Source organism: Schistocerca americana, chromosome 8, assembly GCF_021461395.2.
Source record: "Schistocerca americana isolate TAMUIC-IGC-003095 chromosome 8, iqSchAmer2.1, whole genome shotgun sequence".
In the NCBI taxonomy this organism is placed as follows: Eukaryota; Metazoa; Arthropoda; class Insecta; order Orthoptera; family Acrididae; genus Schistocerca; species Schistocerca americana.
This window is the reverse complement of record NC_060126.1, coordinates 103,415,030-103,427,844: the sequence shown is the minus strand read 5'-3', so window position 1 is coordinate 103,427,844 and position 12,815 is coordinate 103,415,030. Positions and strand designations below refer to the sequence as shown.

The 12,815-nt window shown below is 39.0% G+C and overlaps 2 protein-coding genes across 3 annotated transcripts in view; one reads left to right on the top strand and one right to left on the bottom strand.

Moving 5' to 3' along the window:
- The window catches only part of LOC124545261 (coiled-coil domain-containing protein 42), a 53,060-nt gene extending 52,412 nt beyond the window's left edge, over positions 1-648 (bottom strand). Inside the window, exon 1 of the mRNA XM_047124138.1 lies at positions 71-648. Within this exon, the coding sequence (XP_046980094.1) occupies positions 71-73 (3 nt within the window). The 5' untranslated portion in view covers positions 74-648. The remainder of the gene's footprint in view (positions 1-70) is intronic.
- LOC124545262 (peptidyl-tRNA hydrolase 2, mitochondrial-like) lies at positions 169-11,143 on the top strand. 2 transcript variants are annotated; one of them, XM_047124141.1, is made up of 3 exons: positions 169-413; positions 9,668-9,754; positions 10,564-11,143. In XM_047124141.1, exons 1-3 carry the CDS (start codon positions 408-410, stop codon positions 10,846-10,848), a joined length of 378 nt encoding a protein of 125 aa, XP_046980097.1. In that variant the 5' UTR covers positions 169-407; the 3' UTR covers positions 10,849-11,143. The 2 variants fall into 2 exon arrangements, with proteins under 2 accessions (XP_046980097.1, XP_046980096.1); XM_047124140.1 differs by having other exon boundaries at positions 176-602.
- The last annotated feature ends 1,672 nt before the right edge of the window (positions 11,144-12,815 follow it).

The window sequence follows — 12,815 nt, the reverse complement described above, 5'->3', positions numbered from 1 at the left end:
GACATGGATTATTTTTGCATTGCAACGAGAGACAGTAAACTGCAATAAAAAGTTGTTTCCTTGTACATACCATGGTATGTCATAAGTCTAACTAATATAAGCGGTACCCTTTTTGCGCAGGTGAATGCACAGTAGCAAATTCGTTGTTGACGGAGTAGCACTGTTAGTTTCCATGACATCAACGATTGCTACAGTGTTACCGAGATAAACTATTTTCTTCGTTAGCTCGCATGCACTGGCGTGTAATAATACGCTAAAGTTGTGATGCAGTAGAAGAAAATTGCTATATAGCTATATTTTGCGTCACATCGATCACTGGTTGTTGTTACACTTGCATCATCTATGATAACATAACAATTTTGCGCCAGTGACCACGTGTTTGTGTAAGGGAGAGGGATGGTGTGTGGATGGAGGTGATTGTTTTTTGTGGGGATCATTCCCGTAAATTCGTAATGGGGGACGATGGCTTAATTTCATCTGTGCTTAAATTTGCTACTAGTAGACAGTTTTTATGTGGCATTGCCTTTGGACTTGTTGTTGCATATAAATTTCGACGCTACTTCACGAAGCCAGACAGACACGTAGAAGTGGAAAGTGAAAAAGTGAGTTTATTTTATTTGACATCAGAAGTCTTACATGCCACGAAGCAGAAAAAACGGTCTGTTACTGTAATTCAGTAACACAGTTCAGTGCTTGTATAGTTCCAATGTACAATAAATCTTTAGAGTATACCGGTATTAAAAATACAAGTAGGCCTATGTTTTTTCACATATTGTTTAATAGACAAGAATAGCTGTCTCAAGGATTAGGTTTCTCTCCACACACACACACAGTTGTGGGGACCGCTTTCATAATTAGCAAAGAGTATTTCTTGTGACCTTATCGCTTATTTTGATTTCAGTGTGTTGTGGATGTTTCTAATGTCTCCTGTACATTCATCTTTTTTCAAAGGAATGCCTGTTTTCTTTGAAAACCGACCTCGAAAAGATTAGTATGAGAAATAATTATTCGCTTGAAGAGTGATCTGTTCTAGAAGACCTTTACCATTAATCATTAGAACCTTTCTTGACGTTTGTTTCTTGTCTACATATGTTCCGTTTTGTATTACTAGCGTATGTTTCAGAAAGTTAAAGTTTAGGGTTTCATACGATTATATAATTGAAACACTTAGACTTACGCGGTTTCTGTATAAGTTCACTTAGAAAGTAGGGTCCATAGTTCTTATTTATTCTACGACTTTATATGGAGTACTTCTTTATTTAGAAAAAAATCTATATTGTTTGTGAAAACTAAGACCAAATAGAGATGTCTTCAGAGGTTCTCATAAAAATGGAATAGGAATTTGACATTGATCGTTTTGCTTCAGCAGAACTGGAGGAATGTTCTAGCAGTTACGTCTCTCTCTCCTCTCGCACCCCCCCCCCCCCCCCCCCTCTCAGAAGAAAAGAGTAACTGAGAAAACTCAAGCTCTTGTGATAAACTGACACTGAGGAGTTATAGGGTAAATAAAGAGGATCAAAGAAAAAAGTAGAACTGAAATATTTTTGTTGAATTACCATAGCCCGTCATTGAAGGGGGAAATTGTCGGAGAGTACGTAGGTACTGTTAATTGCATGTGCTATTTATTGTGTCACAGAATGTTAGACTAACTGTTAAGCACAATACTTGAGTTACTACACACTGCACTGAAAGAAAACTAACTGCATAAATGACCTCAAAATTGGAAATAGTAAGTAGGAAATGTGGCATTTCAGTGCTCAGTGGTCAGAGACACTACTACATGGAAACAGGAGGTAGCATTGTCTTAGCTTGTATTTATCATGAATCTCTTGCCAGTGCAAAATCCCAACTGAGTGGTAAAAAGTGTAGGTGACTGTACAAGAGAGGTAAAAAGATCTGACTGTTGCCGCAAAATATTTTTTAGTGAAGTCACATAAAACTTAATACTCCTTTGTGAAGGCAGTGAATTAAAATAGTAAAACCCACAAAGGAAAAACTAGAAGTAAAATAATTTTTATGTTAAGATGTGGAGAACAGATAATGAAAAAAAAAATTGTTGTGGAATGCAGATGTGCAAGAAAGTGATATGATAACATGACACACTTGAATTGCAGAGCTTCTGTGTTTGGTTTCTTTTTGCTGTTAATGATCAAGGTTTGTTTGCTATTAGAACTGTGACACTTGATTTTGTGAATCACATACAGTTTTATTTGTAGAAAATTCATTCAGTATTCACTGGAACCATAAATTCTTACAGAAGTTGCATAAAGATCACTGCTTCATCCTGGATGTCTTCAAATTGATCAGCTGTAGTGTTTGCTACTGCATGCCAAACTCTCAACAAAGCTGACCATGGGCTACGCTACAGGTCAGTTTATCACTGCCTACATTCCAGAAATAAAATCCGTCACATACAACCATAAAAGAAATATTGTAAGTGTTCTGTTCTCTTACTCTGTGCACATATGACATCATGTCACGCCACAATATTACAAGATGAAGCCAAGATCCAGTATCAGTTGATTCGTCAAAACTGTTACAAAGTAGGATGGTTCAGTGGTTACAACACTGCACTTCCATTGAAGAAAAGCCAAGTTTGAATGCATGTTCCAGGTCTAGTGAAGCAGGGGATACAACCCGTCGGCTTTGAACAATGACGTCATTCCTTAGTCATAGGTAGTAATGTCTTCACTTCGAGGCATAGATAATAAAGCAGTTCTGTGTTCTAAGAAGCGCTATCATTAAAATAATTGAATGTGAATCTAAAAGCGATCGTTTATCTATATTTCACTATTTTACCATATTTCACTTTCTTATTCCACCAATATGCTTCAGTAGCTGATAAGTGTTTTTTGGCTTAAAAAAAAAAAAAATCTCACGAGATAGAATAAACTGATCCTACTTAATTAAGCAATCAATAAAATAACTAAACTAAAACATAACAGCTTTTGCTGTTATGTTTTAGTTTCGTTTTTTTTATTGATTGCTTAATAAAGTAGGATCAGTTTATTCTATCTCGTGAGATTTTTTTTTTTTTTTTTTTAAGCCAAAAAACACTTATCAGCAACTGAAGGGAGCTACAACACTAAGAAGAATCGCTTCTTGGCTTTTGACAAGATCAATGTTTATCTCTCTCGCATTCCTTTGTTTCTCAACATTCTCCTCAGCTCTTTCATCTTTGTAATACATGCTCTCTGGCGACTTGACGTCATTGTTCAAAGCCGACGGGTTGTATCCCCTGCTACACTAGAGCCCATGTTCCAGTATTGAGGGCCTCTGATTTAGCTTCCATTAATTGCCAGTCTCACCAAGTGCAAAGTCCCAAGTGACTGTTAAAAAGTGTTGATGACTCTTTTCATGTAAGAAGGATAAAAGAAAGAACCTGAAAATTACAGGTCAGTACCCTTAGCATGGGTTTCCTGCAGAATTCTTGAACATATTCTAGGTTTGAATACGATAAATTTCCTTGAGAAGGAAAAGCTGTCCATAAATCATCTCAGATTTAGAAGGCATCTCTTGTGCGAAACTCAACTTGCTCTTTTCTTACATGATAACCTACGAACCGTGCATGAAGGGCAACAGACAGATACCATATTCTGAGGTTTCTGAAAAGTGTTTGAGACAATGCCCAAATGCAGACTGTTAACGAAGGTATGAGTGTACAGTTTAGTTCCCCAAGCATGTGAATGGCTCGAAGACTTCTTAAGTAATAGAACCCAGTATGTCATCCAGGAAAGCAAGTGTTCAGTAGAGATAAACGTATCATTAGAAATGCCCCAAGACAGTGTAAGAGGACTGCTCTTATTTTCTATATACATAAATGACCTGATGGACAGGGTGAGCAGCAATCTGTGGCTGTGTGCCGATAATACTGTGATGTACTCGAAGATGTCATCATTTAGTGGCTGAAGGAGAATACAACATGACTCGGACAAAACTTCTGATTGGTGCAGTTGGTGGCAGTGTGCTCCAAATGTAGAAATAATGTTTAAATACGACATTAGTAGTGTACTGCTTAATATAGTCACATTGATTAAATGTGTAGGTAACGTTGCAAAGCAGTATGAAATTAACACACAAGGATGGTGGTAGTGAAGGCGAATGGCCGACTTTGGATTATTGGGAGAATTATGTGTGGTCCACATGTACAAAAGACACCAGGTCGGATTATAGGAAAACATCGAAGCAGTTCAGAAGTGGGCTGCTACATTTGTTACCAGTAGACTTGATCAACACACATTACAGAGATGTTTCATGAACTCAGGTGGGATCCCCTGGAGGAAAGAGGATGTTCTTTTTGTGAACACTATTAATAAGAGTCATGGAGCTTGAGTTCTAAGCTGATTGCAGAACAAATCTGCAGCCACCAACTTATAATATACAGGATTCAAAGTAATGCTAGGAGAGTACCTTTGAAAAGAACATGGCTGATGTCTTTCCCCATTTAAACCACACTGAGCCAGTTGGTGTATCTGGGGCTTGTAATGGATTGAGCATTAGACTGTCATAGGAGATTACTGCCCACTTGAAAAAAGTTTTGGAAAATTTTGTTCATTGCTAGATGGTCTAAAGCTTCTCTACTAACCGAACCTTGGCTGGGAAAAGTATATAGTAGTAAGAAAGATTTCTCACAGATTGTTTGCATTTACAAAAGACAGGTGAAGAAAAATTACAACTTTTAAAGTGTTCCTGGCAGGCAAACTTGCTGAATCTATTTTGTGAAACATGATTTCAGTCATGCTAGATTTACTTATAACAATGAGCAAACCACAAAAACCAGAATGTAAATGCTTTAGCAGTAAAGGCAACCACTCATGGAATAGTAGAAGCATTGAATCGTTGACAAGAACACACAAAAGAGAAAGAAAACTACTAGTCTTCAGAATAAATCCTTTGTCCAGCTAGAGTACGAATACACAGACTCAGGACCAAGATGTCCTTTGCTCATTCCTACACGACCTCACCACCATCTCTCCCATCTGCTTCACCTGGTCCTCCTCAACCCAACATGTCGCCCTTGTGGACGATAACCTCCACCTCTCGAATGGTTCCTTCTTGCCTCTATCCATATTAAGCCAATTAACATCAATGATACTTGCATTTTGACAGCTGTCACCTCTCCCACACCAAAAAATCCGGGCTAAAGTGTAGATCAGGGCCAGCGGCAGTCACAGTGTTGCTTATCTACTGTTCACAGGTTGGCGTCACATCAGTTTCACGTAGCCAGTGAGTTGATTCTTTGACACAGAGGTCGGAACAGAGGCAGCATATTTCTGATTTAAAAATTGAAAATATTATATTGTTTTCTGTTTCTCAGTGTATTAATAAGTTTTGAGAGAAATATTTTGTGATTATGGGAGGGAATGCTGTTAAGTGTTTAATTGCGCACAGTGTCGTTGTCCAGTAGTGCGCTTCTCAAGGAGTAGTTGCAGAGACACAATAATGTATTAAATGTGACAGTGTACTTATTATCTAAGTCAGTGATATGTATGGATGGAATCTGGAAGTGCAGCAAATGCTGCCATTTTGAGAAAGGGGACCAGTGTTTTTTAATTCAGTCGTGGGGGAAGGTAGGTTGAACAGTGTTTATTAATAAGAGTCGCAGGTGTGATGTATTAATAAACATTGCTCCACATACCTTCTCCCATGATTTAATTAAAAAACATTGATCAACTTGCTCAGTGTGTTCACACAAATTGATTGTGTAGCAGTACAAAGCAGAGAAATATTTCACTGTTTTGTCGAATATATCACAGGTTGCGCCACTGTCCTTGGTTTTGCAGATACTGGCACAATTAAATGGCTGCGACTCAAACAAGCAGCAAGTAAACTTATAATCATTGTCTACAGCAATGTTTCACTCTTTCTTTTGAATGTATTACTTTGAAATACATCATTTTTTGCTGCTTTCTCATTGGCTGCGTAGCACAAACAACTGGCACACCTACTTTTGTCCCCATCATACCTTACGGCAAGTGCTGAAAACATTCCTGCACTAAATATCTAAGTACACCATTGGCCGTATTTGAAACTTTTGCCAAGATCCCTCCCATACAGCCTGGCTATCCATGGATGCCATATCTGCCATGGCAAAAATTGTCTTGCCCAGTATGCTGGAGATATCACGAGAGCCTTAAAGGACAAACATTACATCCCATATTACAACCCCCTCCTCCCAGGCCCAAGACCTAATCCGCAAACAGATTTCCCATTCCATACCCTCATGCACACCTAATACTCCCACCACCCCCAAGAATCAAAGGAGCACCCCACCCCTCCCCTCCCTCATTACCCAGTGTCAGCCTGGACTGCAGCAAATAAACCATACCCTTTGCCAGGCCTTTGATTATATATCACATGCTCAGAAATGAGGGACATCATAAGCAAAATCATTCCCACCCCTTCTAAAGTGATATTCCATTGCCCATCCAACATATGTAACACCTTGATCCATCCCTATGCCACTCCCCACACCTTACCATACTGGTAATATATTTGTGGCAGACCCAGGTGCGAGAAATACGCAATTCACCCACCCAGTACTTCCTACTCCAGCTCTGTCACAGGCTTATCCTATACAATCAGAGGCAGGGCTGCCAGTGAAAGCAGCCATGTCATATTATTATATCAGCTCTGCTGGATTTGCTGCACAGTTTTTATATGGACGTGACCACCAACCAATTGCGAGATTTTCTGGAATCTTTTTCTACAACACTAGTATTTGCCTGTTTCGCTGTTAACTTCTGAGGAAAGTGAGGCAACTGGTTTTTTTTTTTTTTTTTTTTTTTTTTTTTTTTTGCATGGGGGCACAGTATGCAGCTACCAGCTGCTGGCATAGCTTCTTCATCTAAGCACACAATGAGTAGAGATAGTGAAACTTTCTATTGTGACCAAAAATTTTCCTGGCCCTGGTTGAAAATGGCTTCCAACATAAGTGTGCTGCAATGGATTGTATTATTTGCCAATTTCAGAGAGCTGTAGTAAATATTTGATAAGCAGAGTAGGTGCAGCAGCCTAAGTTCTCACAGACGCTGCCTTTACTGAATAGATCCCATAAATCCAACACTGACATTTCACTGTCAGATAGGCTGATTGTGTGCACCTTGTTTGTTTTAGAGAATGAACTGAGACTATGACTTCATTTCATTTTGTGTCCAAGGTTGACTTTACCAACAAATCTATTTTGTCATCTTCCAGCCGTTTGAAACCAATCAAAGCAGTTTTTAGCTGCTCATGAAAGAGAACCAAATTACTCTATGTTGTAAACGGCCTTTCCCTTATAACAAATATACTAGTGGAAAATGCAAGAACTACCACTCCAAAATATGTAAGGAAAAACCACCGTATGTACAAAGGCCACTGGTTGAGGTTAGGAAAGATGGCAAATCAAAGCATAGTATTGTAGATGGGGCAAAAAATGCTGAGCTCTTAAACATTAAATTGCAGTTGTAAACTAACCGACACAGTTTTAATGTGCCAGAAAGTTTCAGTCAAATATTTGATGGCAAAGGTTTTAAATTTAAACTTAATTGCCACTTGTTTACGAGCAGCAATTTCAGCTGAGCTAGTAGGACCCAGACTTTGTTTGAGAACAATTCCTTTTTCCAGTATGCTGAAAGTCTCACCAAGGCCTTTGCAGACCGGTACTATCCCTGGACCAATCCACTGACAGATTTCCTGTGCCATTTTACCACACACCCCCAATCCTCCCACCATCCACCAAGTCAGCAACAAAAGAGTGCCCCCTTCGTCACCCAGTACTACTGCTGACTGGAACAACTGAACCACATCCTTCATCAGGGCTTTAATTACCTATCATCATGCTCTGAAATGAGGGACATTCAACACAAGTCTTTCCCTTCTTACATCTCCTACAGTGGTGTTCCATCGCCCACCCAACTTCCACATCATCCTAGCCCATCCCTATTGGCACTCCCAATCCCAACCCATTGCCACATGGGTCATATTCCTGTGGAAGACCCAGGTGCAGCACCTGCCCAATCCACCCACCCACCCACCAGCACTTCCTGTTCTAGTCTTGTCACAGGCTTATCTCAGTGTCATCAAAGACCAGACCACCTGTTACAGCAGCTGTGCTGCAACCATTGCACTGCTTTTTGTACTGGTATGACTATAGCCAACTGTCCCCCAATATGAATGGTCACTTCCAAACAGCGGCCCTGACTCCTTCACAACCTGAGCCATCTGGATCTTCCTCTCCACCACCAGTTTTTCTGAACTGCACAGATGGGAGCTATCCTTACCTCTCATTCTCTGCTCCCGAAATTATCCTTGCATCAACTTGTGTTAAACTATTGTCCCCACACCCTTCACCCAACTGTTTCCACCCCTTCTATCCTGCCACCTCCTCTGTTTTCACACCTCACTCTCAACTCTCATTTTGTGCCGCCCTCTTTTTTAATCTCATTTTGTTCACTTTTGTTCGTCGCAACTGCTCGGGGCGGATGTCATAAGACACTCTTTTAAGTTCATTGTTGATCCATTAACTCAGTCTTTTTATTGCAGAGGGCAGCTACCCCTCTGACCGAACACGCTGAGCTACCATGCCGGCAACCTCTGCCAGTGCACCCCTCTGTCCTTTCCCCTCCCCTCTCTTTTCTCTCCATACACAACCTCCTGATTCTGTGCCTGGCAATCTCATCAGGGCACCATCCAGGTCTGGATGCCCTGCCGGACGGCGCTCTTATGTCCCCCTGACCTGTACCCCTCTCCGTTGCTCCTTTCCTGCTGCACTCCCAGATTGCTACTCGTGTGATATTTGCTTTCTGGTCGGAACTGCCATTAGTGGCGGTGTGTGTGTGTGTGTGTGTGTGTCGTCATTGCAGAAGAAGGTTTTGGCTGAAAGCTATAATTTGTAACATTTTTTCGTTGTACCTGTCTGTAGCTCAACAGGTCGTCTTTACAGTGAGTAGTGATCTGTCCTTTCCGTAATACTACTTACACTCCAGCTGGGAGTTTCCATTGTTCAAAAGGGAACTTTGATATAGAGTTGATGGCTGTTAGGGGGCATGACAACACTTTTGCAACAGTTGTTACCAACTTTGGCACCCTTGAGCCAATACTGAATTGAGAGAGGCACAGCCCGAAGGAAGAGGAGAACATAGGCTTCCCATCAAATGTTATCCACCAGTACAGCCAAGGTATGGGAGGTGTGGATTTACATGACTGTGTTATTACAAACTATAGAGTGAGAATTAGAGGTAAGGAATGGTGATGGCCATTATCCTCCAAAGGTACTGCAGTGATATTGCCAGTGCCTGGAAATTGTACCAACTTTTATAAAATTTTATGAGTGATGCCATCAACTTTGTTCAGTTTTTTCCATACAGTCAACAGTATTGTACAGTTTAAGCAAGTACAAGCAAATGAGTGAAATAAAAACAATTATTTCTTACCTGGAAATTCCCAGTGTTGCCCTATCACAAGAGCATGTGTAGTACAGTTGATGACAGGCTGGTGATATTTAATATTCATGTTATTTCAGTTACTTTAAATGACAAAATACAATTTTTTTTCGAAATGTGTTTTTTTTTGGAAGAAATGGGTTAAATCATATTACCTTTTGTTAAAAATGTATGTTGCACTAATTTTCACTTTGAAAGTATAACTGAGTATCAGCGTACTAATACTGTTATGTGTATTTCAGCTGTACAGTGATTATGGTGGTGATGTCAAAATGGTTATTGTGGTACGCAGTGACTTAAAGATGGGCAAAGGGAAGATTGCAGCACAGGTAAATTGTTCTTGTGTGTATTTGTCTTTTTGCCTGGAGTTGACTCTTATCTGAGCTTCCTGATAGTGTCATATATTGACCGTTCGCATATTATGATGCATTCTTAGGCCAAGGATTGTCAGTGGGTAAAAAAAAAAAAAAGTTATTTATCAGCCAGAACCAGTTTACCATTGAAGATTTTACTTGCAATAAACTTTATTGTTAATTACAAATTCTGTTTGTTTATTTATTATGATTTAGTTGTGATAAGTCAAAATCCTTAACAGTTAGTAGAATTTGATGTTATTAAAAAATAAGAATTACTTTAAGTTATGCCTGTATTTAAATAGCAAAGCAAGCTGATGTATGTTGTCTTTGAAAATGAAAAGTTCAAATTTAATTATTATTACTACAAGTGTCTGTAGTATGTTTAATGCTAGTATTGATACTTCAGGAAACAGTGTTGTGTTTGTATTATTGCAAGAGTGCCTGTGTAAATATTTACTTGTCAGTTGTGCCAGGGGAGATGTTCTTTTAGATGTTTGCAAGGTAATCTATTTAAATTCCTAGTTACTGTTTATGGACAGTTGTAACTATTCAGCTTTAGCTCTGCCTTATATTAAGTGTAGATTTTTGCAGAATGTCAACATGTGATTCTTACTTGCTTTGTATTTAAAGTATCAAATGATTATAATGAATGTGTAAGCTTTGCTGAAAAGAGGACCTCGAAGTCTACCTATTAATTACATGTTCCCAGTTACTCTTAAAAATACCAAAACTATGTTTAACTGTTATTGATAACTCTTAACTTTGCCCTTTTCCCCCCACAGTGTGCCCATGCAGCAGTGAAAGCTTTCAGAATTGCCGAGGAGCTGTGCCCATCATTACTGCTAGCGTGGCTGGAGAATGGTGAACCTAAAGTTGTCGTACGGACTGAAAGTGAAAACGATCTCTTGGCATTGAGGAAAGCTGCACAGGCAGTGGGACTTATTGCTGCTCTCATACAGGATGCTGGAAGGACACAGATTGCTCCAGGTTCGCGCACTGTGTTGGGCGTTGGGCCCGGACCAAGCGAACTCATTGACCAAGTGACAGGGCATTTGAAGCTTTGTTGATGGCTCCTTACGGAACTTATGACTGTGCAGTTTTTGCATTGTTGCACTTCTGATTACAAGGATTGCTTAAAGCATCAGTGTTGCCTCTGTGCTATTGTACTCAAAATACAGTATTATTTGTAACATTAAACCTTCATTATATTGAAAAATTGTTAATGATGTTGGAGGCAGGTATTTTCTGATAGATTGTAATACACAGTTGATCTTCACACTGTACCAGTCATAAAATGGAGTGCCTTCATCTTAGCTTTCTTAACACCAAATGTAAAAAGTAATAAAAAAATGTGACTTGTCATTGAAAGCACTGATTGCTGACACCAGAAGATAAATGAATGGGTGTGATGCTATTCCATGAATGGGTGTCATGAAGACACGTAATTTAGACAACAGTAAGCAAAAAGAACAAAGGAGAGTGAAGTATTTGTCACAGAAGAGGAGGATTTTTTGTACCTGCAAATCGTAAGGACTTACAGGAATATGTCTGCCAAACAATATTTAGTAACGTAGCTGGAGCTTAAGTGTTCATAACTTAAACTTATCAGGATATTTGTAAACACAGGTAAATAAGAACAGGATTTATATTGTGAGAGTAAGGAGAATGTTGTTCCAAACTTTACTGCTGTAGATGGATGTACTCAGGGTGTATACACATTGGGACAGCCAAGAAATCCAGAAAAAATGCCAATTTTTTCATCTGGGAAAAACCAGGGAATGTTTTGTTGTTCTAGTTTTCAGTTAATTTTTTGTAATTTTGGCTGGTAAGAACTGATTTGAATAGTACTGCAACAATAAAACATAAACTAGAGAATAACATCAAAATGAAACTGCATTTGCAAAGAGAACGCACCATTTACATCAACAAAACACAGTACACACACAAGTGTCTGTCGACAGAAAAATGGGTCAAAAGACTTAAGGGCGAAGACTATGCAATACTTTGTAACAACAAACTGCTTTTGATGAGTATGATGTCACAACTGTTTACATTTCTAACAGGTCACGAGAAAATATTGCGTATGGTGTTTCAAGAAGCATTACTTTTGACATAAATTTCTTTTTACATAGGATAGATTATCCTACATGTGAGAATGTGTGATGAATTTCTGAAATCATGATTTATTTGGGTCTCATTCAAAACTTAACCCTTTGAGTGCCAAGCCACTTAGAAAAATTTTGAGTCCAGAAGACCAGCCATTTATATCATTATTCAAAATTTCACTGGCACATTTGTGTTTGATGTATCTTAAAATGACTAAGCTGTAAGGCTGTTTTTTCATATGTACTAAAGTTCTTTCATAAATTACAAGTATAATTATCCTTCAGAAAAAGTGCGAGTTGAATTCTTGAGTAATTTCACATGGAATTGGCTTTTCTATTGAAAAGTCGAAATGCTCAACCGAACATTTAAAGTAACCCACGAAATGTTCAGCGCACAGCAGGCTCAATGGAACATGTATTCAGCCAGGTAATCCACAGCAGTGAAATTTATAATTGTGCTTGTCAGAAACATTTAGCTGCTGCAATTTTAGCTGTGGTCTTAAGATCCTACCCAACCACATCCTTAGGGTTGTGTGGAGGGGATTTTTTTTATTTATTTATTCATTTATGAAGAATGTTATATTAGCTATACTGTATCTATATTAATTTAAACCATTAACTTTTCCTATTGGTATGTTCACGTTACCTAATAGTGGTTTTGCTATCAACTGAAGTCAGTCCTCCATCATGTGTCCTATGCTCTGAATATCTGTTGTCATTGGCTGGTGAGATCACGTGACATGAGCTATGACTGGCCGACGCAAGCCCATCACATTCTCAATTTTAGTGCTTCGGAAGCTACTGTCCTATATTTGCTGAAATTCATTTTTATCTTTTAGTAATAAGAAAATATGAAGTATAGATGAGGCTACACATCAAAGATCTTTCCAAAACGTGTTGCCCCCCCCCCCCCCCCCCCCTCCGCCCAC